The 27,998-nt window shown below is 49.7% G+C and overlaps 1 protein-coding gene and 1 long non-coding RNA gene across 5 annotated transcripts; both read left to right on the top strand.

The window, feature by feature from the left end:
- The first annotated feature begins 797 nt into the window (after window positions 1–797).
- On the top strand, window positions 798–13,310 carry KCNE1 (potassium voltage-gated channel subfamily E regulatory subunit 1). Of its 4 annotated transcripts, none has more exons than XR_014315481.1 (3): window positions 1,380–1,465; window positions 10,115–12,012; window positions 12,142–13,310. XR_014315481.1 is itself a non-coding variant. In XM_082745258.1 (3 exons), exon 2 carries the CDS (start codon window positions 10,166–10,168, stop codon window positions 10,556–10,558), a length of 393 nt encoding a protein of 130 aa, XP_082601384.1. In that variant the 5' UTR covers window positions 1,380–1,465; window positions 10,115–10,165; the 3' UTR covers window positions 10,559–10,565; window positions 11,483–13,310. The 4 variants fall into 4 exon arrangements, 3 of the variants coding, with proteins under 3 accessions (XP_082601385.1, XP_082601384.1, XP_082601383.1); XM_082745258.1 differs by having other exon boundaries at window positions 10,115–10,565; window positions 11,483–13,310; XM_082745259.1 differs by lacking the exon at window positions 1,380–1,465 and adding an exon at window positions 798–976 and having other exon boundaries at window positions 10,115–13,310.
- Window positions 13,311–21,960: 8,650 nt separating this feature from the next.
- Window positions 21,961–23,287, top strand: LOC309843392. Its single transcript, XR_014300113.1, has 3 exons — window positions 21,961–22,175; window positions 22,546–22,670; window positions 22,863–23,287. It is a non-coding gene; the product is annotated as an uncharacterized lncRNA (long non-coding RNA).
- Window positions 23,288–27,998: the final 4,711 nt, after the last annotated feature.

Genomic DNA, 27,998 nt, shown 5'->3' on the forward strand with positions numbered 1-27,998 from the left:
ATGCCCAAGGGAATTTCCAGATAAAGTGTATGTATTTTTTCCCCTAAATATTAAAGAACATAGAGCTATTGCAACAAACAAACAAAACAAACAAAAATAAGAACAACAAAAAACAGGAAATGGAAAATACAGAATAGTGTAAATAAGGAAATAGATCCCACATAAGCCACCACATAAGCCCAGCAGACAGTATCGACAGGGTGGTGTGCTTTTTTAGTCTATCCGAGGTACCCTCATGAACCACTTTTTGCTTTGAGACATTCAGATTCTAGCTATTGCAAGAAAATCGACAAAGAACGGTTTATGCATAAAGCTTCTCTAAGTTTCAGACCCTGCCGGGGGAATAGACTTCTCAGAGTACAACTAACGCATCCAGGCCAAGGGCACTTTAGGCTTTCCCAGGTGTCTGGGGTGGGTTTGTACCGGTACCCACGAAACAGGGAGGTGCCAACTTGGCCTTTGCCGGCTGAGCTGAGCCGTGGAATGTCCCATGCCGCGGCGGACCCCTCTGAGGTCTTGCTCCCCAGGACAGCACCCAGCCAAGAAGGAGAGTGAAGGAGGAAGACCAAGCCAAGGGAGCATCTTCAGGCTCTACGTCAGGAACCTTCTTCCTCTGCTTCCTGCCTGCAGAGCTGAGCCTGGACCTCATTCCCCAGAGCTTCCACGGGCCTGTCATTTGGAAATGGCCCGGGGCCCAGCCTCGCCCCCCACCCTCCCCCCACGCTTGTGGGCAGCGGCTGTGAAATTGGCTGGCAGGTCACTCGGGCCCTTGTGCAGTTTGTCCCTCGTGGCCGGTCCCTCTGCCCCCAAGGACTCTGGAGTGCCCCAACCAAGGCGTGGGTAGCCCCAGCGACTGACCCCCCGTGGGCGGGGACCACACCTGTCCCATGCCCAGCTGCACTTCCAGCTCAGAGCTGGATGCCCCCCACCCCCACACTGCATAATTCTGGCGCTTGGTTGCATGGACACAGCTCAGGTAGGGGATGCGGCTAACGCGAGTCTGCTGGGGTTGTGAGCGGCTTTGAGTTCCTGTTGGGAGCTGTTGGAAGGGACGTTTGTCCTGGCTTTTGGCCGCGGGTGGGGTCTCCCGGAATGCCTTTCTCTTGCTTCTAGCCTGCCCACTGCTAACTGCCACAGGAGGGTCTGTCTGGCTGGCTGGCTGGCGATTGTAGTAACAGGGACTTTCTGCAGACCCTGAGCCTACCGCGCGCGATCCGAGGCGCTCGGCAGGGCAGCGGAGGGCCGGGTGGGCGGGGGCTGGTCTGGGCTGGGTCGGTGGGCCCGGGCTCGGCCGGGCCGCGCGGGGACGGGGCGGGGCGCCCGCGGGCTCCGAGAGGCCCCGCCCGCCCGCCTGCCTGAGCTGCCACCCGCGGGGGAGCGCGCCGCCTCGGGCTCGGCCGTCGGTGTCCTGCGCGCGGCCCGGCGGACCCCCTGCGCACCCGGCCGCCTCGGCGCCCCGGACCCGGTAAGTGCACGCTCGCGCCTCCCGGCTCCGCGCCCCGCGCGCCGGCGCCCCAGTCGGGCCACTCTGATGGGGGCTCCAGGGCCCGGGTCACAGCCCCGGGGGCCGGAGGCGCCGCGACCACCCCGCCCCGGGAGACCAGACGGGACGGAGGATTCGGCCCGCGCCTCCCTTCTCTAGGCGGGGCTTCACTTAGAGGCACACGCGTCGGGAATGGTCTCACCACCAAAGAACCACCACATTTCCCCGTTTTAATGAAATCTCAGACATTCTTGTAGAAAATTTGGGAACTACCTCCAAGCGCCCAAAGAAAACTAAAACCGCCCGCGATCCCAGTCCCCTCTCGGTTTCAAAGACCACCATCCAGCTCAGGGGGTACCTGCAGATACATCCGGCCTCAAAGGGAACTTTTGAATTTCTTGACCAGAAAGGTTCTCGGGCCTTGGCATCTCCCTGGGGAAACGGCATGGGACGTGGAGTACATTGATGGTATCTGCTCTTGACTGTAGTACTTGGGGAGCTTCTGGAAGAAACTTGACCGAATAGCAGCCATGTGTACGTTCAGGATCTGTGTCACCCGTTACATTGTCTCCCGCACCCCCAACCCCAGCCACCCCGGATTGTTCAAACTGCTGTATGTGAACTGTTTGAGTCCCCATTTAAGGTTTAAGAAGGAGCTTCTAGTTCCACTAACGAAAGTCCTGATCAGTAACCACTGCTGTCATTTAGCATCCCGGTGGTGGGGAGCTTTGGTGTGATGGCACAGCTGTTTAAACTCATATGGGGTGACTTGCCAGAAAGCATCTTGACTCTGATCTATGGATGGCTAAGGAGGGGCCAAAACCCCCTTTCTGTGATGTTTCATAAACCCGTCAGAAGCCAGCAAAAGGATGGTTGTGAGGAAGGCGTTCTCCCTTTTAAGAATATCCCTGGAGGTCTGGCTTTGGACTGGCTCTTAGAAATTGGATTGTTTTGAAAATAAAGTACACTGTAAAGACATCAGAGGACTCAGTCTTGTCTCTGACAATAGAGCTGGTGGTTGGGGCTTTCTGGTAGTCGAATGGGACATTTACTCATTCATGCATTCCTGTATGCACGCCTGCACACCATGAATATTTATCGTGTCCCCTACCGTATGCCAGATGCTGTTCTAGACCTTGAGATGCATGCAGAAGAACACAGGCACACAAAAGCTTGAGTTTCGGTGGAGAAGTTTTGGTGAGCTTACCACCGGGATGGTAAGACAAACAATAAGCAATGGACATAATAAATATGAAAAACGTATTAGCATAGATTAAGTAACATGGAAAAAAGAAAAAAACAGGATAGGGGTTATCAGAAGTGGAGAAGGGATACAAATTCAGCCATACTGTCAACGAGTACTGACCGCCTTCAACCTTTTTAGGAAGAAAGTAGGTTGTGGATACGTATGTAACTATGTTAATAATACCAATTTTAGGAACACCTAGGTGGCTTAGTCATTAAGCGTCTGCCTTCAGCTCAGGTCATGATCCCAGGGAACTGGAATCAAGCCCCGCACAGGGCTCCCTGCTCAGCGGGAAGCCTGCTTCTCCCTCTCCCACTCCCCCTGCTTGTGTTCCCTCTTTCGCTGTGTCTGTCTCTGTCAAATAAATAAATAAAATCTTAATAACAATAATATCAATTTTCATATACAAAATAAATAATACTAATGAAATACATAAATACAAATAAAAATTGTTTACCTTTTATTATATAAAACCAGACTATATTGAAAGAGGTTTTCTTTTGGCTACTCACCAATTTCTTTCAAGAGTGTATTATACTTCATTGGTTATTTGCACTCAACACTCACATTGCATTTGTGTTGAATCTAATACTTTGCCTCCCCATTTAATTCAGCCATCTCTTATAGAACGGTTCTGCGTTCTATAAGAACGTGGGGACAAGGTGAGCAAGACAGTCTCTGACCTTCCTGAGCTTCTGGAAGGAAATGCCCAGACAAATCCATAAATCACTACGATACACATTAGAATATGGGCAGTACAGCCAAGGCACCAGGTGATCAAAGTGGGAGAGGAGCATTTGCACCCAGGTTGGCATAGGACTAGACGTTTAGAGGACCAGTAGAATTTTGACAAGCAAATATGGCGCTCACGCCCCTCTTGCAGAGAGAGCAACAAAATTTAGAGGTAGCAAAATTATGGGTTTGTTCCGTGCCTCACGGGGGTATTATCGGGGGAGATTCCATTATGCTCAGGGGAGATTCCATTATTGCCAGTTTTTGGATGAGAAAACTGAGGGTCCTCACATTTATTTAAGTTGCTGAAGGGGATCGTCCACTTGCCCTCTTTCTGTGTGACTTCAGCTGCCCTCCGGAGTATGAGAATCCTCCCGTCCCTTCTCCACGCCAAAATGCGTATCCTTTTTCCCATAACTGAGTTTGGCAGGGTCCCCCTCACCAGCTCGCTGGGTCACATGGCCACCCTTCACACCCTGGAAGGGTCTGGGGGCCCCTGTTGGCTTTTTATCTGCTTGGAGGTAAATATGTCTCCAGAATTTGTCGAGATAAAGATGAAAATAATTGACAGTGGCTTCCAGGCAAAATATGCTTGCAGAATTCCTGACGCAGTAAGAGCATATTTACCCAAATTAGGCTAATCCATAATTGGTTTTGCCCTAATTCTGCTTCCTCCAGCAAGTAAAGCCTGATGATGATGTCAGGACTGGCTGCTCTTTGAGGAAATGCTTGAAGAATGCCGTTAAGATGATACGAACGTGGGGCGCCTGGGTGGCTCAGTCAGTTAGGCATCTGCCTTCAGCTGACGTCATGATTCCAGGGTCCTGGGATCGAGCCCCACCTCGGGCCCCCTGCACAGCAGGAAGCCTGCTTCTTCCTCTCCTCTTCCCTTGCTTGTGTTTCCTCTCACTGTCTCTCTGTCAAATAAACAAACAAAATGTTGAAAAAAAAAAAAAAGATGATAGGAACGTTATGCCTGTTTACCAAGATAAGTAAACTGAGGCCCAGCGGAGGCCTGAACTCAGATCTCTTGGCTCTGAACTGGACACCCCCCAACCCCCGCCCCAACATCTAGCACTCTCAGCAGAAGTATGGATGGAGTCAGCCCACAGAAACCTTCGTTGCTCCGTAAATGCTTGAGACAGAAGGCAAGGTGGCAGGGCTGGGAAATCTGTTCTAAAAGCTTCCAGGCTGCTATCAGTGCTGACAGCGCTCGGAGCTGGAACATGTGAGAGAAATGCAAACGGGGTGATGTGTGCCAGCACCACGTGACATCGCTCACGGCCCTCTTTTCCTCTGGGTGCAGCTGGGGACCTTCCAGAATCCCAGGGTGCTGGAGACCCAGTTGGTATGTGTGAGCTTTGGAGAAAAAAGAAAATGGTACTAACCTTGGTTAGGGGCAGTATCTGTTCCGCACGTGGAGACTCAAACCCATGCCAAAGCAGACGCTTCTAGAAGCCCCCTCTTTCTAGACCCACTAAGGCCAGTCTGAGAATGTTCAGCATGGGCGGGGCATAAAACAGGTTGTGTTTAGAGTTGGACCTCCCCGGTTCCTGCTGCTTGTGCCCCACCCCCCGCAGCCCCCTTGTCACTGTGCAAGCTACAAAAAGTAGGGAAAGGGGTCTTCTAATGGCATCTTCGGGTCCCAAGCCAGTCCTCATCTGAGTAGACCTGGTTTTACCTGATATAAATGGCCAGGTCCTCAAGTTCCCTTGACCTTAATTCTAGAATCCATCACCTTTCGGCCGAGTCCTGAGAACTCCCTATTCCGTACTAATAAAACGTGAGTTCATGGCTACAAGATTACATTTGAGATGTATTTCTGGTAAGAGGCATGACCTTGGGCAGGTCAGCTGAACTCTGTGGAGTCCAGTTTCTTGTAAGTTAAAATTGCTGACTTTGTTGCTCTTCAAATCCCTGTGGGTCCAGTGGTCTGAAACAGTGGCCACTGGGCAGTGCGTTGGCATTATAATGGAAGTGAACTTGGAGAATGGGACATACACCCCCAGCTGACATGCAGATTGGGTTCGTTTACACCATGCTGATTATTAAGAGGGCATTGCCAAACACATTTTGAGACTCATTACCCAAAATACCAAGTGACCCAGCAGGCAGGCCTTGGGGGTACAGAGGGCATTTCGCAAAAGCAATACAATGAATTAAATGTAAAGTAAGAAGGAGATTTTTTTCTTTAAAAATTCAGTCATTACTTGAAAGGCAGTTAGTGAACCTGACTTTTTGGGTCTGGCGGAAGCTGTATCATTTAAGGTGCCTGTATGAGTTAGGTGGGAAGCAGCTGGGCTTATGGTGAAGACTTGAGAATTTCTCCTTGTGTCTCCTCTTCAGATTATATCAGGGACGTAAAAGACCAAAAAAGAAAATCTAAAAAACAAATGAGATTTCAAAAAGTATGTTATGAAATAATTTCTCTTATTAAATTCTTCCTGGCACCTTGCAGCATGAAAGATTGGTCAGTTTCTTAAGGTTCCATAGCCCGGTAGGTCTCAGCCTTAACTACGAATCAGGATCACCTAGGAAGATTTATGCCAGAAAGGAACCCAGATCAAGGACCTCACAGTCTTTGGAGGGGGGAATCTGACCATCAGTACCTCTCTTAAAGCTCTCCAGATGATTCCCACAGGTCACCAGGTGGGGGTCCCCAGGCCAGCAGCTTCAGCAGCACCTGTGAATTTGTTGGAACGCAAGTTCTCAGACCCCACACCAGCCATTCTAGATCAGAAACTCTGGGAGTGGAGCCCAACACTCTGCATTTTTAGAAGGTGATTCTAAAGTGTGCCAGGGGCGCTGGGGTGGCACAGTCGGTAAGCAACCGACTCTTGGTTTCAGCTCAGGTCCCGATCTCAGAGTCGTGAGATCGAGCTACACGTTGTTGGGCTCTGCACTCAGGGCAAAGTCTACTTAAGACACTCTCTCCCTCTGCTCCCTCCCCCACCTAAAATAAATAAATAAATCTTGGAAGGAAGGAAGGAAGGCAGGCAGGCATTTAAAGCGTGCCAAAATTTGAGCACCACTACCTTAAAGCAAGACTGAGGATAGTTGGCCTGCCAGGTTTTTTCAATGCAGATGTCTCTGGTTGTTTCCTCTGGCCATAGGAAAGTTCATCTCATTTTAAGTAACAGGTCTTCTCCGGGATCCCACGCATATGAATTAGGTGCAGAAGTTACTGTTAAATTCACTTGCTGTGTGGCGCTATTGGTTCTAAACCAGTTACCTCCGGAGGTTGTCTACCATCATTCTGTTTTTGTTTTTTTTTAGATTTTATTTGTTTATTTGAGAGAGAGAGAGAGCGCACAAGCAGGCAGAGCAGCAGGCAAAGGCAGAGGGAGAGGGAGAAGCGACTCAATCCCAGGACCCTGAGATCATATCCTGAGCTGAAGGCAGTTGCTTAATGACTGAGCGCCCCTCCTTTTTCCCCAAAGATTTTATTTATTCATTGAGAGAGAGAGAAAGCATACACACAGGCAGAAGGAGGGTTGGGGAGAGAACACAGGGCTCGATCCCACGACCCTGAGATCATGACCTGAGCCAAAGCCAAGAGTCAGGTAATTAATCCACTGAGCCACCCAGGTGTCCTGGCTGATTTTTCTTTAAAAAGCTGGAAAAACCAATGCACTCACCCTCAGGACCCTAAGTGGGCACCGCCATGTGTCCTATGTTACATCGCCGTCTCTGCACGCTGGGTCAGTGATCCAACAGCTCCGGATGTCAGTGATGTTTCTCCCCATTTCCAGAGGGAAAAAGACGAACAGGCCAAGGGAACGTGACCAGAGTCATGTAGCCGGAAAGCAGGAAGGCCAGAATCCAAACCTTGGGTGGAGGTGTAATTCCAACAAGGGGTCTCTTTCTCCGCCTCCACTTCTGCTCCCTGAGTCTGGGCTCTCAGAGGGAGACAGTGGGAGCATCTGTTCATTAGACACTGGGTTATGAAGAATCAGGTGTTACACCGTCAGGAGGTATTAAGGAGCTCACGGACAGCTCCTCAGCTGCTGCGTGCCAAGCGCCGGGCTAGCGAAGCTGCGGGGCACCAGGTGCGGGACAGGGATGACGACTGTTGTGACGTCAGCAGGGAGCCCAGCAGCCTTTGTGGGCATGCTTGCTGGTGCTGAGCCAGCCCCACACATCAGAGAAGGCTGAGCTGGACTCAAAAGCATGAGTACGTTCCTTGGGCCAGGAAGGAGGGGCTGCCTCTGCTGGAGATGTGGAAAGTGGGGGTGATGTGTACAGGGCTGGGCAAGCAGCCAGCCAGGCTGGAACACAGCGTCTGGGAGACTAAGTAAGAGGAGGAGGCCGGGGTCCTTGCATTTGGCCCCATATCCATGCCGAAAATGGGGTGTTTCACCCTAAAGGGGGAGCGGAACCTGGAAAGGCCTTTGAGCGAAGGACCGACCTATTGGTCGGCAGGTTTTGGGGTAGGGGGTGGGTACACGGCCCCTCTGCTCATTGAGGCGCATGGCAGGAGGGGTGTGGCTGAGGTGGAGGGGCCTGGGGTTTGGCTGAAAGTACATGAATCCTTGGCAGGTCACGGGACACCCAGCTCTGGCACTCAGAAGGGCCCCTGGGGTCATGGGCATGTGGGGGAACCTGAAGGGCAGGTGCAACCACCCAGGGAGAGGGCAGAGTGAGAAGAAAGGGCCAATGGGAATTCTGGGGTGCACCGACATCCCAGGGACGGGTAGAGGGAGAGGTGCCTAGGGCAGGTACCAAGCACCTCCCCCCAGGGCTGGGTTCAGAGGTTGCCAAATTTAAGCAATCCTAAGAAATAGCTCTAGATTGACATCTGTCCTAGCGAGACAATTTGTGATGTCACAGCCCCCACCCTGGCTGGGAGAGGCTGAGCCTGCACCACCCCCCGATCCTGCCCAACCATGTACATCGGAATTTCTCTTTCCATGGGGTTTCTGACCAGAAACTTTGGTCCCAAACCATCACCCTTAGTTTCAACAGCCACTCCAAGGTACCTCGAGTGAATGCTACACACAACGGCTTTGAGAGCCCTGAGAAATGGGTGAGGCCTGGGAATCTGGTCAGCCCTCTGTAGCCCCTTGTGGGTCCAGTTTCAAGGGAGGCCTCATCAAGTTGGCTCTGGGTATTTTGTCTCCCAGCAGGGCCTAGGAGGCAGGGTGGGGGGTGGTGGGATAGAGGCCAGCATGTTCTCAAAGATATGAATAAAACCTGTTGAGCTTATCAGTGACTCATGAACGCCCTGACAGAATTCCAGAGCTTCTTGGAAACGCAAGCTCTCCCAGTTCCCAGGCCTGTTCTCTGGGTTTTCAGTGATGCTGACATCCAGACTGAAGTGATGGGGATACTGTCTCTTTCCATATGGCCTGTGAGAGCCACTCAGCAGAGGACAGGGGGGCAGGGAGGGGGCCAACACAGCACAAGCTAGAACACTCTGACCCCTTCAAGGCCAAAGGCCAAAAAGCCACAATGGAAGGAGGAAAAGGAAGGTGAGGCACATACGTAACCCTGTGCCACTTACCCGTCCTAGCTCAGGCCACTGTGACCAAATCCCACAGCCTGGGGGCTTACACAACAGACATCTGTTTTCTCAGTTTGGGAGCTGTAAGTCTAAGATCAAGGTTCTGGAAGGTTTGGTGAGAGCTCGCCTCCTGGCTTGCAGGTGGTCGCCTTCTCATAGGGTCCTCGTGTAGGAGAGATTTCCCTCTCTTAGTAGAAGACCATGGTCCTAGCAGGTTAGGGCCCCATCTGTACGGCCTCCTGTAACCTGACTTAGCTCCTGAAGACCTCATCTCCAGGTGCGGTCCACTGGGGCTTAGGGTTTCCAGATGTGAACTGGGGGACTAAATTCGGTCCATAACACAGAAACTAAAACACATACACATAATCCAGGGTGTATATTAGAGGAGCTCATTCTGGGGCTCGCCTGTGGAGGTAGATGGTGGGAGTGGAAATAAGAGGGAATCGGGGCGCCTGGGTGGCTCAGTGGGTTAAGCATCTGCCTTCAGCTCAGGTCATGATCTCAGGGTCCTGGGATCCAGCCCCAAGTTGGGCTTCCTGCTCCGTGCGGAGCCTGCTTCCCTGCTTCCCCCTGCTTGTGCTGTCTGTCAAATAAAAAATAAAACCAAAAAAAGAAAAGAAAAGAATGAGAAATAAAAAAAGAAAGAAAGAAAGAGAAAGAAAGAAAGGAAAAGAAAGAAAGAAAGAAAGAAAGAAAGAAAGAAAGAAAGAAAGAAAGAAAGAAAAGGAAAATCAATTGATTGGTCAGTCAAGAGAGGCTCTGTGCATGGGGCACCTGAGTGGCTCAGTGGGTTAAGCCTCTACCTTCAGCTCAGGTCGTGATCCCAGTATCCTAGGATGGAGCCCCACATCGGGCTCTCTGCTCAGCCGGGAGCCTGCTCCCCCGCCCCCCCCCCCCGCCCCCAGACTCTCTTCCTGCTTGTGCTCTCTCTCTGTCAAATAAATAAATAAAATCTTTTAAAAAAGAAAAAAAAAAAAAAAAAGAAGAAGAAGAAGAAGAAGCAGCTCTGTTCAGGTTCAACTGGGCACCTGCTAGGAACTCGGGTGTATGTCGGGGCCCCCCTCTCCCCGGAGAGGTCACAAAATGCGCATGTGTGCGCGGGTCTGGGCCACCACACCGTTTCCGATTTCAGATCACTCTTCTCTTTCAGAACATTTTCTTGGCAAGCTCGAGCCCCCGCAGCTGACGCTAGAGGCCCGGGATGGTTCCGTCCAACACGACCGCGCTGACGCCCTTCCTGACGGCGCTGTGGCAGCTGGGGACGGTGGCGCCGGGCGGCAACGCGTCGGGCGTGGCGCGCAGGTCGCCGCGCAGCGAGGACGGCCAGCTGGCCGCGCTCTACATCCTCATGGTGCTGGGCTTCTTCGGCTTCTTCACCCTGGGCATCATGCTGAGCTACATCCGCTCCAAGAAGCTGGAGCACTCCCACGACCCGTTCAACGTGTACATCGAGTCGGACTCCTGGCAGGAGCAGGACAAGGCGTACTTCCAGGCGCGCGTCCTGGAGAGCTGCAAGGCGTGTTACGTCATCGAAAACCAGCTGGCGGTGGAGAGGCCCCGCACGCACCTCCCCGAGATAAAACCTCTGTCGTGATCCCACGGTTGGTTAAAGCCAGACCGATTCTGCCTGGCGATCTGGTTTTTCTCATCCGGTGCCTGTTGTGCTCTTTCTGGTAGCGATGTCCTTAGGGTGTTTTGCAGATCGTTAAGGGGTGAGGGGTTAGTTAGCATCATAGCACTGTTGCTCTGCAATCCCGTTCCTTCCCTGGGGACTGCCAGCTGCTCCCCAGTGTCTGTCCCTGCCTTGTTGATTTTAGCAGCAGTCCTGAGATCACGGCCTCTGAGAAGAGCTCTATTTCCCAGACTCCCTTGCAGGGTCCTAGCCAGGTCCCGTAGTGACGTTTGGGCCCATAGAAGTGGGATTCTTGAGAAGGAAAGGCTGCGTCCTCCACTTCCCTTTGTCCCCCCTCCCCAGTGGCTGGGACAGGGATGTGGTAGTGAGCCAGCTGTGACTCTGGAAAAGGACAGCACCCTCATGGATGGCAGAGCAGCAAGAGTCTGGGCAGCGTCGTGGAGCGGGGTCGCCCTACCTTCCTGCTCACCCATCAGCTCAGGCATTGCGGGAAACAAACTAACTCTGACCTTCCTTAGACCCGTTATTTTGGTTCCTGTAAAATAACAGTCAGTATCCTAACTAGTATCCTATTTTAGAGGACTGAGACCAGACGCATAATAACTCCCGTATTTATCACAAGCTTACCCTCTGCCCTAGTCACAGGACAAGACCACTCTGCCCTTGTCACTAATGCCCTTGCTTCAGTGACTCTGGCCTCCTCTTCCTCCCTCCCTCCCGCCCCTCCCCTACATCAACCCCTCACACATACCCCCTCCAAACACACACACTTTCACACCCACACGCACATGCATACCCACAGAGGCACACACGCGCACACAGAAATACACAAAGAGACACTTCCTACTCACACGTGTTAATCTCAAAATAATTCACTTCCTACAGGACTGAGATGCTGGAGAAAAAATTTCCACTTCAGAATGGGTGCCAAGGGGAGAGAAGGGTGCCCCTGCCTCCCCAGAACCCCGGAGAAAGAGTGGGTCTGGGTAAGTGGTAACACATGGCATCAAGGGGACAGGGCCTTTTGAGATGAAGTGCCCATCGTGGTTGAATTGTGTCCCCCACCCAGAGAAGACATGTTCAAGTCCTAACCTTGGTCCCTGTGAATGTGACCGTACTTGGAAAGAGGGCTTTTGCAGATGTCATCAGGTGAAAATGAGGTCCCTGGGGTAGGCCCACATTCATTATGACTGATGCTCCTATAAGATGTGGGAAATCGGGTCATGGACACATGGGGAGAACCCTCGTGAAGACAGATGGAGACTGGAGTGACCCCCTCTGTGAGCCAAGGATGGGCAAGGACTGCCGGCCACCACCGGACTGGGAGAGGCAAGGAGAGGCACCCCCTACAGGCTTCACAGGGACATGGCCCTGCCACACCATGGTTTTGGACTTGGGGCCTCCAGAACTGTGAGGTGAGGAGTGTGTCATGTTTGATTTGGGTTCTGTTGGGACAACCACAGGCGACTCAGGTAGTGTCCCCCCGCCCCCCGCTCTGCCTCCTCCCTCAGAGAGAGCAGTTTTCTTGCCACTCTCTTCCTCAGACAGAAGATTCTCTGGGAATCATCCCTCGAAGATGAGAGAGGAGGAAAAGAATTAGGGGGGAGGCATGTGGTGCTGGCGCCATTGCTCAGGGCAGTGGAAGAAAGCCCACTTAGCGTTCCCTGACCTTTGAGAATCGCAGTCAACACGCACCGTGGTTTCAGCCTGCTTACCCACAAGCATCACTGGCCGTTCTCAGTGGACGAATCGGGAGCAGCCGACCGCAGTCCTTGCTTCACGGGCTGGACCATGCTGCCTGCAGGAGAGCTTGGAGGCAGGGGGTAGGACATCTCTGGGGCAGAGCTCTGGCCTGGACGACTATAGTCCCCATGATGAGTGCTTCTTGGGGTCCGAATCCTTTGAAAATCGAATAAGAGCTGTGATCCCCGAGACCCAAAAAATGCACATGGACACATTCTGCCCAGCATTTCGGGGGATCAGGGGCTCCTGGAAACCGTCTCACACTTGCTTGTCCCTCATGGGCCCTGCATGAGCTCTCTGCTTCCCACAGACACACGTTGCCCACGGGGAAGGCAGGTGGACCTGGAGCTCAGGTTTGGAGGGGAACCCCGAGTGCATGTGAGCCATGATGTGAGTCAGAGCAGGCACGGTGGCTGGGACCCCAGGCCCAGCAGCTGGCGCTTCCCCCCACTGGAACTCTTGGGGACTTCTACGGCAGAAGGAGGTCCCATGAGCTGCAGTCCTCCCGGTCCTCAAGGGACCAGATATTCAGAACCCTCCCCACAGCACCCCTCAATCCTTTTATAAGCCACACATTTTCAGATGCCTGTGACCATATGTTAAAATTTGGTTGAATATACCCAGAGCACTTGGCATGTCAGGCTATTGTTCTGAGCTCTTTAGACATGGAATCTCTGGGCGCCTGGGTGGACAGTTGGTTAAGCATCTGCCTTCAGCCCAGATCCTGATCCTGGAGTCCTGGGATCGAGTCCTGCATCGGGCTCCCTGCTCGGCAGGGAGTCTGCTTCTCCCTCTGACCCTCCCACTTCTCAAGCTCTCTCTTTCTCTCTCAAGTAAATAAATAAAATCTTTAAAAAGTACTAAACAGGATCTTAATACTTTGTATGGAATGTTCTATGTGTTCCCTGGATAGGGCAACATGCTTTGGAGGAGTTAAGTTCTTTCTAAAAATTAAAGTTTTTCATTATAATCTGTGGTGTGTGTTCTCTTCAGATCATTAGGACACGTTTAGAAGTGGAGGTGGGCGCTTGAAGGCTCTGGTGAGGCAGCCCCAGGGGCTCAGGAATTAGGAAATAAGATTGCCCATGGGTAGTTAAACTCTGCAGTCAGCCTTGGTGTCTACAGATAGAGAGCGTAGGGAGCAAAGCCAGCCATTTGGGAATTCAGGCACAGCCTTAACGGACCCCGGGAGTGTTAAGCTGGAAATGTAGATATTTATTTGAAATCTCTCAAATTTTGCCACCTAATTCTGTTTTTTAGAAAAATATGCAAGCCAGGGTGCCTGGGTGGCTCGGTGGTTAAGCATCTGCCTTTGGCTCAGGTCATGATCTCAGCCAGCCCCCCACCCCCTACTCCCCCCACTCCCCCACCCCCCCACGCATCAGGCTCCCTGCTCAGTGGGAAGCCAGCTTCTCTCTCTCCCACTCCCCCTGCTTTGTTTCCTCTCTCTCTGAGTCTCTCTGTCAGATAAATAAAATCTTTTAAAAAGAAAAGAAAAATATGCAGGCCAAACAAAACATGACCTTGAGTTGAATTGTACCCAGAGACCACTGATGTACAGCCTCAGCTTTGAAGGGACAGAAGAACTGCCCCAGCCCCAGGTCACACTTGCTATGGAGCAGCATGGGGGAGGGGTACGCACATCTGGCAAGCCAGCTGCCTCTCCAGGCCACCAGGCCAATTCACTGGCAGCAGTCCCCAGAGTGTGGTCCCCTGGCCACCGAACCCTGCGTCCCAGCCACATACCTTATGCTGATCTGCTTCTCAGACTCTCGGGACGCGTTGTGAGGGTCCACCCTGGAGAGGCGGACCCACTATCCGTGCAGACAAATCAGACTTCGGAGCCTCTTAGGAGACTGAGGGCTGAGCGGGGACAGTCATAAATTAGCCAGATGAGGGAATGCCATTTCCACCTCCGTGTCTCCTGGGTCTACCTGGCCTTGCTGGGCAAATGAGCTTCAGAATTTCTCTGGTGTGGATGGGCCGTGTGCCAGTCAGTGGACAGTGGCCCTTGAAGAATTAGCTCCCAGAAGTTTAATTAGACCTCCAGGAGGTTCGAGGACACACTCAAGGTCATTTGTTGCTTAAAGGAGGGAGCCTGCAGGAGCCCTGCTTCCCTGTCTTTGGACCCACCACCCTCTGCCCGCCTCTAGCTGCTCTACCAGGTCAAGGGCTCCTAGAAGCCTTGAGGTGGGATCGGTCATCACCCTTAGCCACCACAGGACCCAAGATTTAGTGGACACTGCAGGGGAGGGTGGGGCTGTGAATTTCCTGATTTTATTCTTTTGCATACGCTAAGCAAAACCTGAGCATTTTTTATAGGATATCATGTAGTAACATCAGACAATTTACACTCAAAAAAGATCCAAATACCACCTCCTCTTTATACCTAGAGATCTGCTTAGAAAGATATAAGGTAGCCCAGTATATTGTCCAAGCCGTTAAGAAAAGGGATGGGGTGCCTGGGTGGCTCAGTCGGATAAATGCCTACCTTCAGCTCAGGTCATGATCTAGGGTTTGCGTGGGGCTCTGTGCTCAACATGGATTCGGCTTGTCCCTCTCCCTTTGTTCCTCTCCCTCTGGCTTATGCTCTCTCTCAAATAAATGAATAAAATATATCTATATACACATATATATACATATCTATATGTATGTGTGTATATATAGAGAGAGAGAGCGAAGCAAGCCAAAAGGAAGGCAAACTGCAAAATAAGAGAATAAGGTTTGAACGGTTGCCTTTGCAGTGGCTCTGGACTTCAACCTCCCCTGAGGACGCTGCCATAATCCAACAGCAGTCACAGCAAGAGCTAGAAGTGAGCCGACAGGCAGAGAACATTCCTGTGGGTTCCATAACCTTTAAACTCCCAGGCAAGGCTGCGTGGAGCACGACGGCTGGTGCTCCGGCTCCGACGCCGGAGACTACACACTATCTTAAAGCCACATCAGCGGATGACGTCTCTGCGGGCACAAATGACATGTAAACACGAAATCAGACGAAGAGAGAGAACGGAGCCTCGAGGGCTTGCAGACAGAAGACGCGTACTGGATGGAAGCTGTGAATGGATGGACAAGGGGTGGCAAATTCTTTAAGTGAGCTGACTGGTTGGATACAGAGAAATCTAAATATGAAAAAACGGAGTCTGGAGATCGAGAGGGGGCGCTGGTGTGTCTACTTGGCCTCCGCAGAGTCGGAGCCCCGTATCGAGATTTCTAAAAATACTGGGTGTTGTCTGCGGGTCTCCGCGCGGGAAGGCGCTGTGGGCGCGGCTGCCCCCTGGCGGTCACGCGGAGGATATTTTTCAAGGCGCGGGGAGCCCGGAGCACCTGACGCCCCACGATGCTGGCTTGGGGCTGGTCCAGGCGCTCAGAGTGGGCTTTAGACACTCTTGGGAGGCCAAACTTCTTTTCGCTTGTTCCCCGAGACAGGGCGCCCCGTGGGCACCATCATGAAACAGACAAGTGCAAGCCTGGAAAGAGAGCAGCAGTCCTCAGGAAGTAGCTTCTCTGGGCAGGGGCCCTGTCGGCTCAGAATTCTGCGGAAGTCACTAGGAACCCCTCCTTTGGGCTGGACTCTGCTCACACCCTTCCCATTTCCAGAAATGATACTCTTTTTTTTTTTTAAAAAAAGATATTATTTATTTATTTGCAAGTAGGCAGAGAGGCAGGCAGAGAGAGAAGAAGAGACGCGGGCTCCTAGCTGAGCAGGGAGCCCAATGTAGGACTGGGTCCCAGGACCCTGAGATCATGACCTGAGCCGAAAGCAGAGGCTTAACCCACTGAGCCACCCAGGTGCCCCCAGAAATGATACACTTTATGGTCCTTTCCAGTTTTGGAAAATGGTCTCTCACTTAGACCTAAGCCCCTTTCAGTTTCAGGCCTGTGACCCCCTATGCTCTGTGTGGAGAAAAGTCTCCACAAGGTCAACCTCAGAGCGCCTCTGATGTTCTCCTCCTCCGCCCAGCAGCGAGCGAGGGATGCCTGCCCCAGGGTTTGGGGGACAGAGAACATGCCACAGCCAACCCTGGACAGCTGAGGGCAACCACAGGCTCCTGGTCTCCTATACTGACAGCCAGAGGGAGAGGGGATACCACACCCCATGGAGGGGCCACACGAGAGTCACAATCAGGAACACAGTGGGTCTGTAGGGCTGTTGACTCTCATTTCCTTTGTATCTTCCACACCTGCCACTGAGTGTGGACTCAGTTTCGAAGCTACGACGTGGTGGGAGGGCGTGCGTGAGGGGAGCTGGGTGGGTTCACGGCCCCACGCCCCCCCCAGTGGGTCTGGAAGGCTGCCCCCCAAGAGGAGGGAGGTGGCTCTGCGGTAAATCAGCAGCAAAAGGCCTTAGAATAGCATGAAGAATGGACGACGTGCCCGCTTTCAGGAAAGCCCGGGAGAGCCATAGGAAAGAACCTAGTGTTGTTCCAGGCTCCTTTTGAAACAGCTTTTCTGTGAGAATTCAGTGATGATATTAATTTTCTAAGGCTACTCTAACAAATTACCACAAAACTGGTGACTTGGAATGATAGAAATTTATTCTCTCACGGCTCTGGAAGCTAAAAATCTAAAATCTAGGAGCCAGCAAGGGCCGAACGCACTTCCTTGGATGGCTCACAGGGTTGGGGGGGGGGGTCCTTCATGCCTCTTCCAGCCTCTGGTGACCCCAGGAACGCCTTGGCTAGTGGCTGCCTCCCTCAAGTCTCTGCGTCTGGCTTCCCTTGGCCTTCTCCGCTGTGTGTGTATTTTTCCTCTTCTTCCGAGGACACGAGTCCTTGGATTGAAGACCACAACCTAATCGAGGCTGATCCCCTGTATATCCTCACCTTAATTACATCTGAAGTGACCCTATTTCTAAATGAGGGCCCACTTGGAGATTCTGGGTGCACATGGACGCCACTCAATCCCCTACTGTGATTCTAGGCGGAGAGTTTAGAAAGGGCCTTTCCCAGAGTGAGTGCAGGATCCTCCGTCAGTGTTTCCTGTTCTCACCGAAGGAAGGTTGCTACTCGACACCCAGCTGTGATTCTTCTCAAGTGACATTTCCCCGGCACGTTCCCATCCCATAGCAGACGTGCCTTATCACTTCCTCGGTAGCTATCAGTCAGGGTCTGCTCGGGAAAACAGAGGCCTGTTTATTCTGACAGAGAAATTAATGTGAAGCATTCGATATAAATATGAAGAAATGGATGTGAGAAAACAGAAGGGACAAAAAAGGGAACCAGAGATCCTAACTGCAGGGAGTGGCCTGCAAACAGGATGACAGGAAAAGGTGTGTGTGTGTGTTGGGGGTGGGGGGTCTGGCTAACCCGCTACTGCTATGTAGCCCATTGCCCTGTAAATCCTACACCCCTGCCTGAGCAGGGACTTGGAAGCAAGACTCTTTGTTTGGTACTGAAGTGTAAATGCACCCATGGGGGCTTACAGGCTGGATGCTGTCTTTGGAGGCTGCATGCGGGCACTCATTGGGTTGAGTGATCCTGCCTGTTCTACTTTAAGGAGTGGCCTTTCCTGGGGCACCTGGGGGGCTCAGTTGGCTAAACACTCAACTCTTGATTTCCACTCAGGTCATGATCTCAGGGTCCTAAGATCAAGCCCTCTGTTAGGCTCCACACTCAGTGGGGATGTCTGCTTCCCTTCTCCCTCCCCCTCTGTTTGCTTGCCCACCCTCTGTCTCTCTCTTAAATCAATAAATATTTTAGTAACATAAAATAAAATAGGGTGGCCTTTCTGATATTGGGGCAAAAAAAAAAAAAAGAAAAGAAAAACTCCACAGGTTTCAGCTATTAAGGAAGTCCCCAAGAGCTGGGAGCAGTGCATGTGGCCCAGTCAAGAATTTGTGAATTCGGGGAGCAGCTGCGTCACGCACTCAAGGGCTGGCCCTGCACTGGAAGAGAAAAGGAAAGAGATCTTCATGTGGTCAAGTCAAAGGGAAGGAGAGAGGTCCACATGCACCTGGGAAAACTAAGAAACTGAACCCTCATTTAAAATGGAGTCTGAAGGTGGGTTGGGGGACTCACTTATGACCTACAGCCAACTAAAGGGAAGACACACAGTTGGCATTCTCAGCACCAAGTCCATACTTCACTACCCCAATAGCAGGAAGAAGAATTTTCTCTGGTCCCAGCAACAGCCCAGCCAATAAGAGACAGACACAGCTCAGCCAATGAGAGATAAGCACAGCCCAGCCAATGAGAAGTCACTGCACTTCAACCTTGCAGTTTTCCGCACCAAGGGCTTTGTGTTTACAATGATGTCGTCCAACCCCATTTTCCTGTATAAAAGACCTCTCCTGTTTTCCAGACTTGTTTATGGTTTTGCCGAAGTTCACTTGCCCGACATTGTAATTCTATGTTATTCTTGAATAAACCCATCTTTTGCTGGTAAAATTAGTAGAGTTTTATTTTTAAGGTTAACGGAGCCATGAAGGTAACGAGGCAGAAGATGTATTTTTTTTTTTTTTTTTTTTTTTTTTTTTTTTGTGCACATGTGGTCCCAGGATCTTTGGGAGAAATTGAAGCAGATGTGTTTTGATGCAGCCAAATGAGGATGAAGAGGTGATGACTACCGTTTTGGAGCTGACTTCTTGAGTCAAAGACGTTAGGGCCAACTTCAGCATTGAGGGATTCAAGGCGTTGTTCTCTCCAACTCGCAAAGGTTATACCTTTACTCAGTCACCAGATGTCTGGACATACTGACCTTGGGACACACTCCAAATGGACACGCTAACTCAAAAGAGCAGTCACTTGTCCCACTGCTGAACTGCACTCAATTCTGGGACCGCAGACCGCAAAACATCACGCTGCCAACACGGTAACGTATCATTGGATTTTGAAGACATGGAGGGACATTCTAGACCAGAGTTTGGGCAACAATGGCCCACAGGCCAACTCACTCTGGCCTACTATCTCTTCTTATAAATAAACTTTTATTGGAAATATTTACACAGTGATTTACACATTGCCTAAGGCTGCACTGGTGCAACCGTCAGAGTTGAGCGCTTGTGACAGACACCGCATGGATCACAAATCCAGAATTATCGACTCTCTGGCCCTTAAAAAAAAAAAAAGTGTGCTGACCCCTGTTCTAGAACCATCCTTAATATTTTGATTATGTGGCCCAACTTGGTAACTTTGGCCACATATGGCCCTGCAGATGCCCAGGTTAGAACATGCAACTTCAGGAGTCAAGGGAAGAGGCGCGGTGAGCGCTCTCCCAAGTCAAGCTGAGGCTGATCCCGGCTGAACACGCCCCACGGATCTGCGTAGCAGTTTTGTCTGTTAAGCATAGAATACCAGAATTTGGAATTTAAAAAAAAAAAAAAAATCAGTGACTCATTAGGCCCAGAATAATGCACTTCGTAACTTTTTTTGAGTGCTTCTGTGTATATTAAAGTACACATATCTGACTATTGTGCTAAGAAAACACACCCCGCTCCTGCACAGAAACCTGGTTGGTTTATTACCTGCGCCCTCCATTGAAAACCCTTGGGCTGGACCCCCAGGGAATCATCGAGAGCAGCTTCTGGTTCTCATAGCAGCCGCTCGCCACGCGGGGGCAGACCATCCCCGGCTACCACGGAGCCCTGCTCCGCAAGAAACCCGGAGCCACAAAGTCTATGCCTTTGGGGCCCCCCCCGCGGGAGAGAGGAGGTCTAGTGGGGTGAGCATCGGGGCAGCTGCCACTGAATTACTGGATCAGTAATTACCAGCGGCACTGAATCAGAGGCAGGATGAATTACTGAATTTCAAAGGGCTTTTTTGGTAAATGTCAGGGCAACCTGGCGAACGGTTTCCATATTTCATTTGATTCTATTGTGAGGCAAGCTATTTCTCTTGCACAGGGGAAGGTTTCTACAAGAAGCAGCAAATGGAGCTTTAGAGGATCGGATTAAAAAATGGTTGAAAGCAAGTATTTTAAACATGCTGGCATGGAAAGAGCTGATCCCCTGTAAAAAGCTAATGTGTTTATTGCAAACTCTTGGCTCTTAAAGAAATAGATTTGTCTTTTTAAAAGGTAAGAGACACACGGTAAAATAAATAGATAAATAAATCATTAAAAAGGATACTGCTTAAAAAAAAAAAAGGATACTGCTTAGAAGCAATGCAAGGACTCTTTCGTCTCTTTTCAGAGACAGTCTGCTTTCATACATGAATAGCCATTTTTTGTGTACAAAGGGTGTTCAACACACCGATCTGCACCATGCTAATTTTTCCCTACTTAGTGATATATTGAAGATTGTTCCACATTAGTGCACGGACATCTTACTTCATTCCTTTGAATGCGTGAATGCTTCAATAGAATCCCGCTGAATGGATTTCCAAGCCGCCCTTTTTTTTTTTTTTTTTTTTTTTTAGATTTTATTTATTTATTTGAGGGAGAGAAAGACGGGGTGGGGGGAGGAACAGAGTGAGAGGGACAAGCAGACTGTCCTGAGTGCGAAGCCTGATCTTAGGACCCTGAGATCATGACCTGAGCTGAAACGAAGAGAGGGTAGGAGGGTGCTGGTGGGGGAGGGGCAGAGGGCGAGGGAGAGAGAAGGAGTCTTAAGCAGGCTCTACGTCCAGTGCCGAGCCACGGTGGGGCTTGATCTCACCATCCTGAGATCATGATCCTGAGAACACAACCTGAGCTTAACAGACTGAGCCACCCAAGTGCCCCATTTCTGTGTTTAAGAGACAACTGTCCTTTTTCTTTGTGACAACTTGTTTACATCGTTTGACCATCTTTCTGATGAGTTGCTGACCTGTTCATGTTAAAAGCCATGAATATTTTAAAAATGTGACACTATCATACAAGTTGCAGATGCTTGCCTGGTTTATCCTCTCTTGACTCTGCGATTGGTATTTCACTCTTACCCCAGAGAAAAAGTTAATTCTTAGGTAGTTCATTTTATCAGTCTTATCTTTTGTGATTTCTGACTCCGGTGTCATGCTTGGAAAGACTGCCACAATCTGCGATTATAAAAATAAACCTCCCATGTTTGTGCTCACACTTCCATGGCTATATTTTTAAAAATTATAACTTAGCTCCATCTGGAATTTATTTTGGTGTATTAAAGCAGAGATTCAATTTCACTCTTTCCCAGATGTCTCCGCAATTGTCCCGTGGCTTCATGAGATAACCCAGCCTTTCTATGCTAATTTGAAACATCCTTTTTATTTAATACTATTTTCCTGAATGTTTTTGAGTCTATTTTCGAACTTCATTCTATTCCATCGATCTGTCTGCTTGTTTGTATGCTGGATTCGAACCCTTTTAATTTCCGTGGCTTTGTAATACATTTTAATATCTCGCAGGGATATTTCATTTCTACTCCCCCTCCCCCGCAGAATTTTCTTAGCTCTTCCTCCATGTTCCGTTTCCCATATACTTTTCGACTAACTTGTCTATGTCAATTTGAATGAGGCCTGGCTCTCAAAGCCTTTGTTTTAAATAAGAAATCTAACAGATTTCTTACTTCATGCCTCCCGTCCCTTGAGGGAAGAGAGGAGCCAATGAAAGAAAGTTCACAAATGCTTAAACCTTTGGAAAAACAGAGGGATCGCTTTAAAATATTTCTGTTAGAGCCAAGTTCATTGTGTAAGAAGACTGGGTGGCATTAAAGCCTTTGGGGGAAGGTCAGGTTACCTCTCTCCGGGCAGAGCAGCAAACTTGAAAAACCAGGGAACTTGCCTACTCCTTTGTTGGAATAACGCTGCAAGGAGGGATGTTGATGCTGGAAAATGCTGTCTGCTCCCCTCTGTGGCTGCTGGGGGAAAGGATCGCTTTCTCCCTTCAATTCTACTGCACTTTTGCTGTGATTTTTCAAGCCTCCAAGCCGGAATTTTCTTCATTGGTACTGAGAGGGGGAAAAAAAAATGGGTCTGAAAAGCATAAAATACGGTCTTGGGAAGGAAAAGAGAGGAATAAGATCATTAATCAATAGAACGTGGGCCAGGATTCTTTGACATTCGGTGTGTTTCTGAAATACAAAACAAAACCAGAATGGCGACAAAAACTAAATACTAAATCCACAGATTTATTTTGGGAAGAATTTGTCATCTTTACACAAGTGAGTCTTTCTAGCAAAGCGTAGGAAATTGTTGTATTTAGTCAAATCTTCCTTCTTTTCTGTCTTTTAGATTTTTCTTTGTGTGTGAATCGTATACATTTATTGTGCTCTTGGGTGTTTTATCTTTTTTGGTTCTTATTTTTTTTTTTTTAAGATTTTATTTATGTATTTGAGAGAGAAAGAGCACGAGCAGGGGAAGGGCAGAAGGAGAGGAAGAGAGACTCGCAAGCAGACACTTACCTGGCCGAGCCGCCAGGTGCCCCATTTTTGGTTCTTATTGTAAGTAGAATCTTTTGTTTAATTATATCTACAGAGTGCTGTGAATACAGATCCTTGTATATTGTTTTTACTATATATTTTGTACACACTCGGCTTATTGAATTATTCTACCGTTGCTCATGGCTTTGCCAGTGACTCTCTGCATTTTTCTAAACAAACAGTCAAGAATAATTTTTGCTTCCTCCTTTCCAGGCTTCATGCTTCTTGTCTGAGTCAGAGGATTCCCCCAGCACCATGTTCAATGGCAGTGGCGGTGACGGGAGATTGCATCTCTCCCCTCAAGCACAAGTCTTGTTTCTGACGTGAGGTTTATTTAACTTGGCATTTTTAGAGACTTAGCTATCTTCTTACTTATCAAGACTTTAAAAATCAGGATGAAATTGGAATTTAACAAATACCTGTCATCTGTGAAGATGAGCACATTTTCCTTGGACTTCCTCGTGTGGTGAGTCACATTCGTAGGTTCCCTGATATCGGACAACTCTTTGCAACTCTACCAACTGCACGTATTTGTCACATTTATTCTTTGAATGTGCTGTGGGATCTGTCGGCTAATGTTGTATTTGGAATATTTACATCTGTCTCCCTGAGTAAAGGTGGTCTGTGGTTCCCTTTTATCACGGTGGTTTTGTTGGGTTATCGTTGATCTGCTAGCTTCACCAGAAAAAACCTGGAGGCCGTCTTCTTTCTCCAGACTCCACCGCAGTTTAAAAACAGCATTCTCTTATCACTAAAGGTTTAGTAGGTTTCACGTGTTGTGCTGAGCCAGTTGCATCTCTGGATGGATGATTTTTTTTTTTTTTTAAGAGAGAGCATGTGCACAGGTGGGGGTGGGGCATGGGGGTAGAGGGAGAGAGAGAATCTCAAGCAGGCTCCACCCCCAGCATGGAACCCATCCAGGGGCTTCATCTCATGACCCTGAGATAATGACCTGAGTCGAAATCAAGAGTCAGATGCTTAACCAACTGGGTGGGTGACTCCTTAGCAAGTTTTTTAGCGTAGTCTATGGTAACTGATATTTTCTGATTAAAAAAAAAAAATCTTTTTTCAAAACCATTCTGGTTATGTATATTTTCCTAGAAAGCCATTCATTTGGTCAAGACTGTCAGACCGATTTGCACAGAACTGAGCAGAAAGGCATCATTTCTTTGATTTCCTCTATAGCTATGGTTGTTCCATTCACGATCTTTATTTGGTGTGTTTGTGCTTTCTCCTTTCTTTCTTTATCAGGGTAAAGAATGGTTTCTCCATTTTATTCACTTATTTATTCTTCAAGGAGCCAACTCTTAGGTGCATTATTAGCATTATTGTTTTTTGGGGTTCTAAATTCTGCTCTTATTCCTTTTGATCTTTTTTCTCCCTGCTTTCTTTAGGCTCATTTCGTTATTCTTACCCGCACATCCGGAATTAGGTACTTATTAAAATTTAAAGCGACTTTATTGAGATATAAATTATATACCCTAAAATCTGCCCACTCGAAGGCTAATAGCTCAATGGCTCTTCCCACTCAAGCCTGCAAGGGGCAGAACTGCAGTGGGAAATGGCCGCGGGCTGGTTGTTTTGGCACTACTCCTCTGCTTCCACTCCAGTGACTCCTTAACTGTGCTGTGACTGCGCAATAGGCAAGTGTCTCCAGCTGAAGCTTGGTCTCCTGGGGACGCTCTTGAAACCTTTGACGACGGCCCCAAGCCAGTGCTCAACAGCGACCCCCCATGGCACCTGGAGGCAACAGCAGCAGAGGGTTACTGGGCTGTCTTCCCTACCCGCTCTGGACCAAATCCCAGAGTCCTGCTCAACCTGGAGGCCTTAAAGAGGGGAAATAAATATGAGATTTCCTGCTAGCCAGGCACTGGGAGCTCAGGTGGTTAGTTGGGAGAAGACATGAGGTGTCACTGTATTTGCATCTTGGATTTGTTGGGTGGTTCGTGTTATCACAATTTATTACCCTTGTTTTTTTTTTTTTAAGATATTATTTATTTCAATCTCAAGTAGGTGGAGAGGCAGGCAGAGAGAGAGAGAGGAGGAGGAAGCAGGCTCCCCACTGAGCAGAGAGCCCCATGCGGGGCTTGATCCCAGGACCCTGAGATCATGACCTGAGCCGAAGGCAGAGGTTTTAACCCACTGAGCCATCCAGGTGCCCCTATTACCCTTGGTTTTAAAGCTGAGGTTTGGGGTGGGGAAGTGACTTGACCACAATCCCATAGTTAGAAAGTAAGATAGCCCCAGCTAGAACCTGGAACTGCCAATTCCACAGGCTGGGAGTGTCCCTCTGCACCTCCCTGGAGACAGCATATGACATTAAATGTCCCTAAATGATGGAGACAATGCCATTAAAAAGGAAAGGCAAGGGGCACGAGGGTGGGGCACTCAGTTAAGCAACTGACTCTTGGTTTTGTCTCAGGGGAGGATCTCCCGGTCCTGGGATCAAGCCCCACCTAGAACTCCATGCTCGGTTCTGAGTCTGCTTGAGACTCTGTCTGCTCCTCCCCACTGTGAGTGCACTCTCTCTCAAATAAATAAATAAACGTTTATTTATTTTTAAAGATTTTATTTATTTATTTGACAGAGAGAGACAGCAAGCACAAGCAGGGGGAGTGGCAGGCAGAGGGAGAGGGAGAAGTGGGCTGGGAGCCCGACACAGGACTCGATCCCAGGACTCCAGGATCATGACCTGCGCAGAAGGCAGACGCTTAACCTACTGAGTCGCCTAGCTAGGCACCTCTCAAATAAATAAATCTTTAAAAAAAAAAAATTTTTTTTTTAAAAAGGAAAGGCAAGAATGACATATAAGTTAAAGTTTTTTAAAATACGCAAAACATCTTTTAAATGGCCTCTGGAAGTTTGTACATCCCACAAAGGAATCTACACCCCTGGTCGGGAGAGCCTGTAAGTGTCCATTGTCTGAGGCAAGGCAAGGGAGAAGTTCGGTTGCCATCCACAGGACTCCCAAACTGTCATTTTTAATGTCCTTCTGTGCTGCAAGGAGTCAGAATTGGTTGGTGAGTTCTGCCTTCCCTAGAAAAATTCCTTAGAAAGAATGTCAGGGGTGGTTATGAGCATGTGCTTATTGACCTTTTCTTAAAAGTGCCAATTCTGACATCCTGAAAGGTGAAGACAATTTGCTTCTTTTCCCGGCTAGTCAGATTTAATCCTCACATCTTCTAAGCTGACTGGTTCTTTAGTAGAGAAACAAAAAGAAAAGAGGGAAAAAAAAGGAAGGAAAGAAAGACAAGGGAAGGAGAGCGGATGGGAGGGAGAGAGAGAGAGAGACAAGCCGTGGTTCTCTGGAAGGGTTTCTTCTCTAATGTCATAGAGGCCAAAGGGTATGGGGGTCCCTTTCTCCCCGAACTGAAGCTCAGAGAAATATTTACCAGGTGAATGGCTTTGCTTGATTGCACTTTGTCTAGACTGAACCAGAAGGTCTGAAAAGACATACACAAATAGGAAGAAAATTCTTGGCCGTCGTGGTGGTACAGGTTGTTCCATTTCACTGTTATGTAAGCATTCGGGAATGACAATAGCGGGCGTCATCCACAAGGCATCATAAGGCAGGCAGCCGCCCCGTCCCTGGGACCATGACCTCGACCACCCCCTCCCCAGCCCCAGGAAGGGCATTTTTCATCAGATGGTACCATGTGGCCACAGCCATGAGAGACTATAGAGTTCTTTTTTTAAAAAATAACATTTGTGTTTTCTACATAAACCTTAAACTTTATTTTCCCACGGTCTATCAGGGCTTCCCATGTGAAAGAAACAGGGTACGGTCTACATCAAAGTGAGACATGCATCCCGAAAAGTGAACCGGGCGCCAGTGGACAATTCTGCGACCAAGCCCATGGAGTCTTCCTTCCGCTTCCTTTAGTTACTTGTCTTCAGCTGAAGGATACCCGTTCTCCTGACTTTTAACATCACGGTTTCATTTTGGCCAACAGGACGGGTTTCAAGGTCATGGATACAGCCCAGCAAGGACAGCCTGCTGTTCAAGCTGGGAAAATCCGTGGGACCCTGGGTCCAGCCTGCAGGTGACATTCAGGGTTTGGGAGGAGAAAAGCCTTTGGTTTCAGCCGTCTGCTCGCTGGAATCTGGGATCTGTGCGACACCAGGGCAAGTCACTTCTCTGAGCGTGAAAGAATGTCCCTCCCCCCCTTTAAGGGGGAATAACACTGCTGCTTCCCAGGATTAGAGAAGCCAAAACGGGGCTGAGAGCACCTTGCGCAGAGCTATGCGCGCCTTGTACGGTGGAGACCGGAGGCTGCCTTTCTTTGTCGCCCCCATTTTTCTGGATCTTCTTGCTCCCCACACCCCATGCTGTCGTCCTGCTGGGCCGCATGCTGAAACCTTCTGACCTCAAGCTGACACACAGCCTTCCCCTTCAGACACCTCCACTGGGCGGGAGCAGCTCCTCCCCACGCCTCCCCAGGCTTCCTTCCTGCCTTCCTGGGACCAGATGGGAGCAGGTCCCGCTGCTCCTCCCCTCACAGGCCAGGAAAGCGGCTCCAGGCTGGGGAGGGTCTTGCCCAGCATCACAGGGGAGGGCACAGCTGGGACAGAGCCCTGACTCCTGACCCTGTTCTACCCTTTGCTCTCGGTCACCCGGGGTCCTCCTTTCTGCCCCTTCTCACCTCTGCAGGTCAATGTGACAAATCCCTGTTTGTGTGACAGAGCCTGAAGTGTGGGTCCAGCCACCCCCACCCCCCAAAAAGAGAGAGATGGCAGGAGTCGAAATACAAGTGGAATGAAGAGTTGCGTTTAGTCCATGGATGTTTTCGCTATGCAACAGGGAACGCACAGACATGGTTAAACTTCTTCAGATTCATAAAGAATATACAGGGAGAATTCTCCCCCGACTCCTGCCTTCCATCTACCGAATTCTCTTCTTCTCCAAGTAACTTCTGCTCTGATTTTCTCCGGCTTCCTTAAAGCAGCTTTCCAATGCCTATACACGCAAACTAGGTCTGTGTGACTTCCCCCTACTCTTTTTTGTTTAAAAAAAAGATTGTATTTATTTATTTTAGAGACAGTGACCTGGGTGGGGGGGGTTAAGATGGGGGAGAAGCAGCAGGAGAGGTAGAGATAGTCTCAAGCAAACTCCACGCCGAGCGCAGAGCCCAAAGTGGGACTTGATCCCATCACCCTGAGATCAGGACCTGAGCTGGAATCAAGAGTTGGATGCTCAACCCACTGAGCCCCTAGGCACCCCTCCCCCTCCCCCTTACATGGAGGGTAACTTGCTGTCTTCTTTACAGTTTTCATGGACCCACGCATGTGGGGGAGCTCTACACACCAGCACACCAATAGCCTCTGCATTTCTTGGTCTGGGTTCCATAG

Source organism: Mustela nivalis, assembly GCF_964662115.1.
Source record: "Mustela nivalis genome assembly, chromosome: 1".
Classification (NCBI taxonomy): Eukaryota; Metazoa; Chordata; class Mammalia; order Carnivora; family Mustelidae; genus Mustela; species Mustela nivalis.

Excerpts from the sequence above, each read along its gene's own strand:
- KCNE1 (XM_082745259.1), top strand. The coding sequence starts at position 10,166 with ATGGTTCCGTCCAACACGACCGCGCTGACGCCCTTCCTGACGGCGCTG.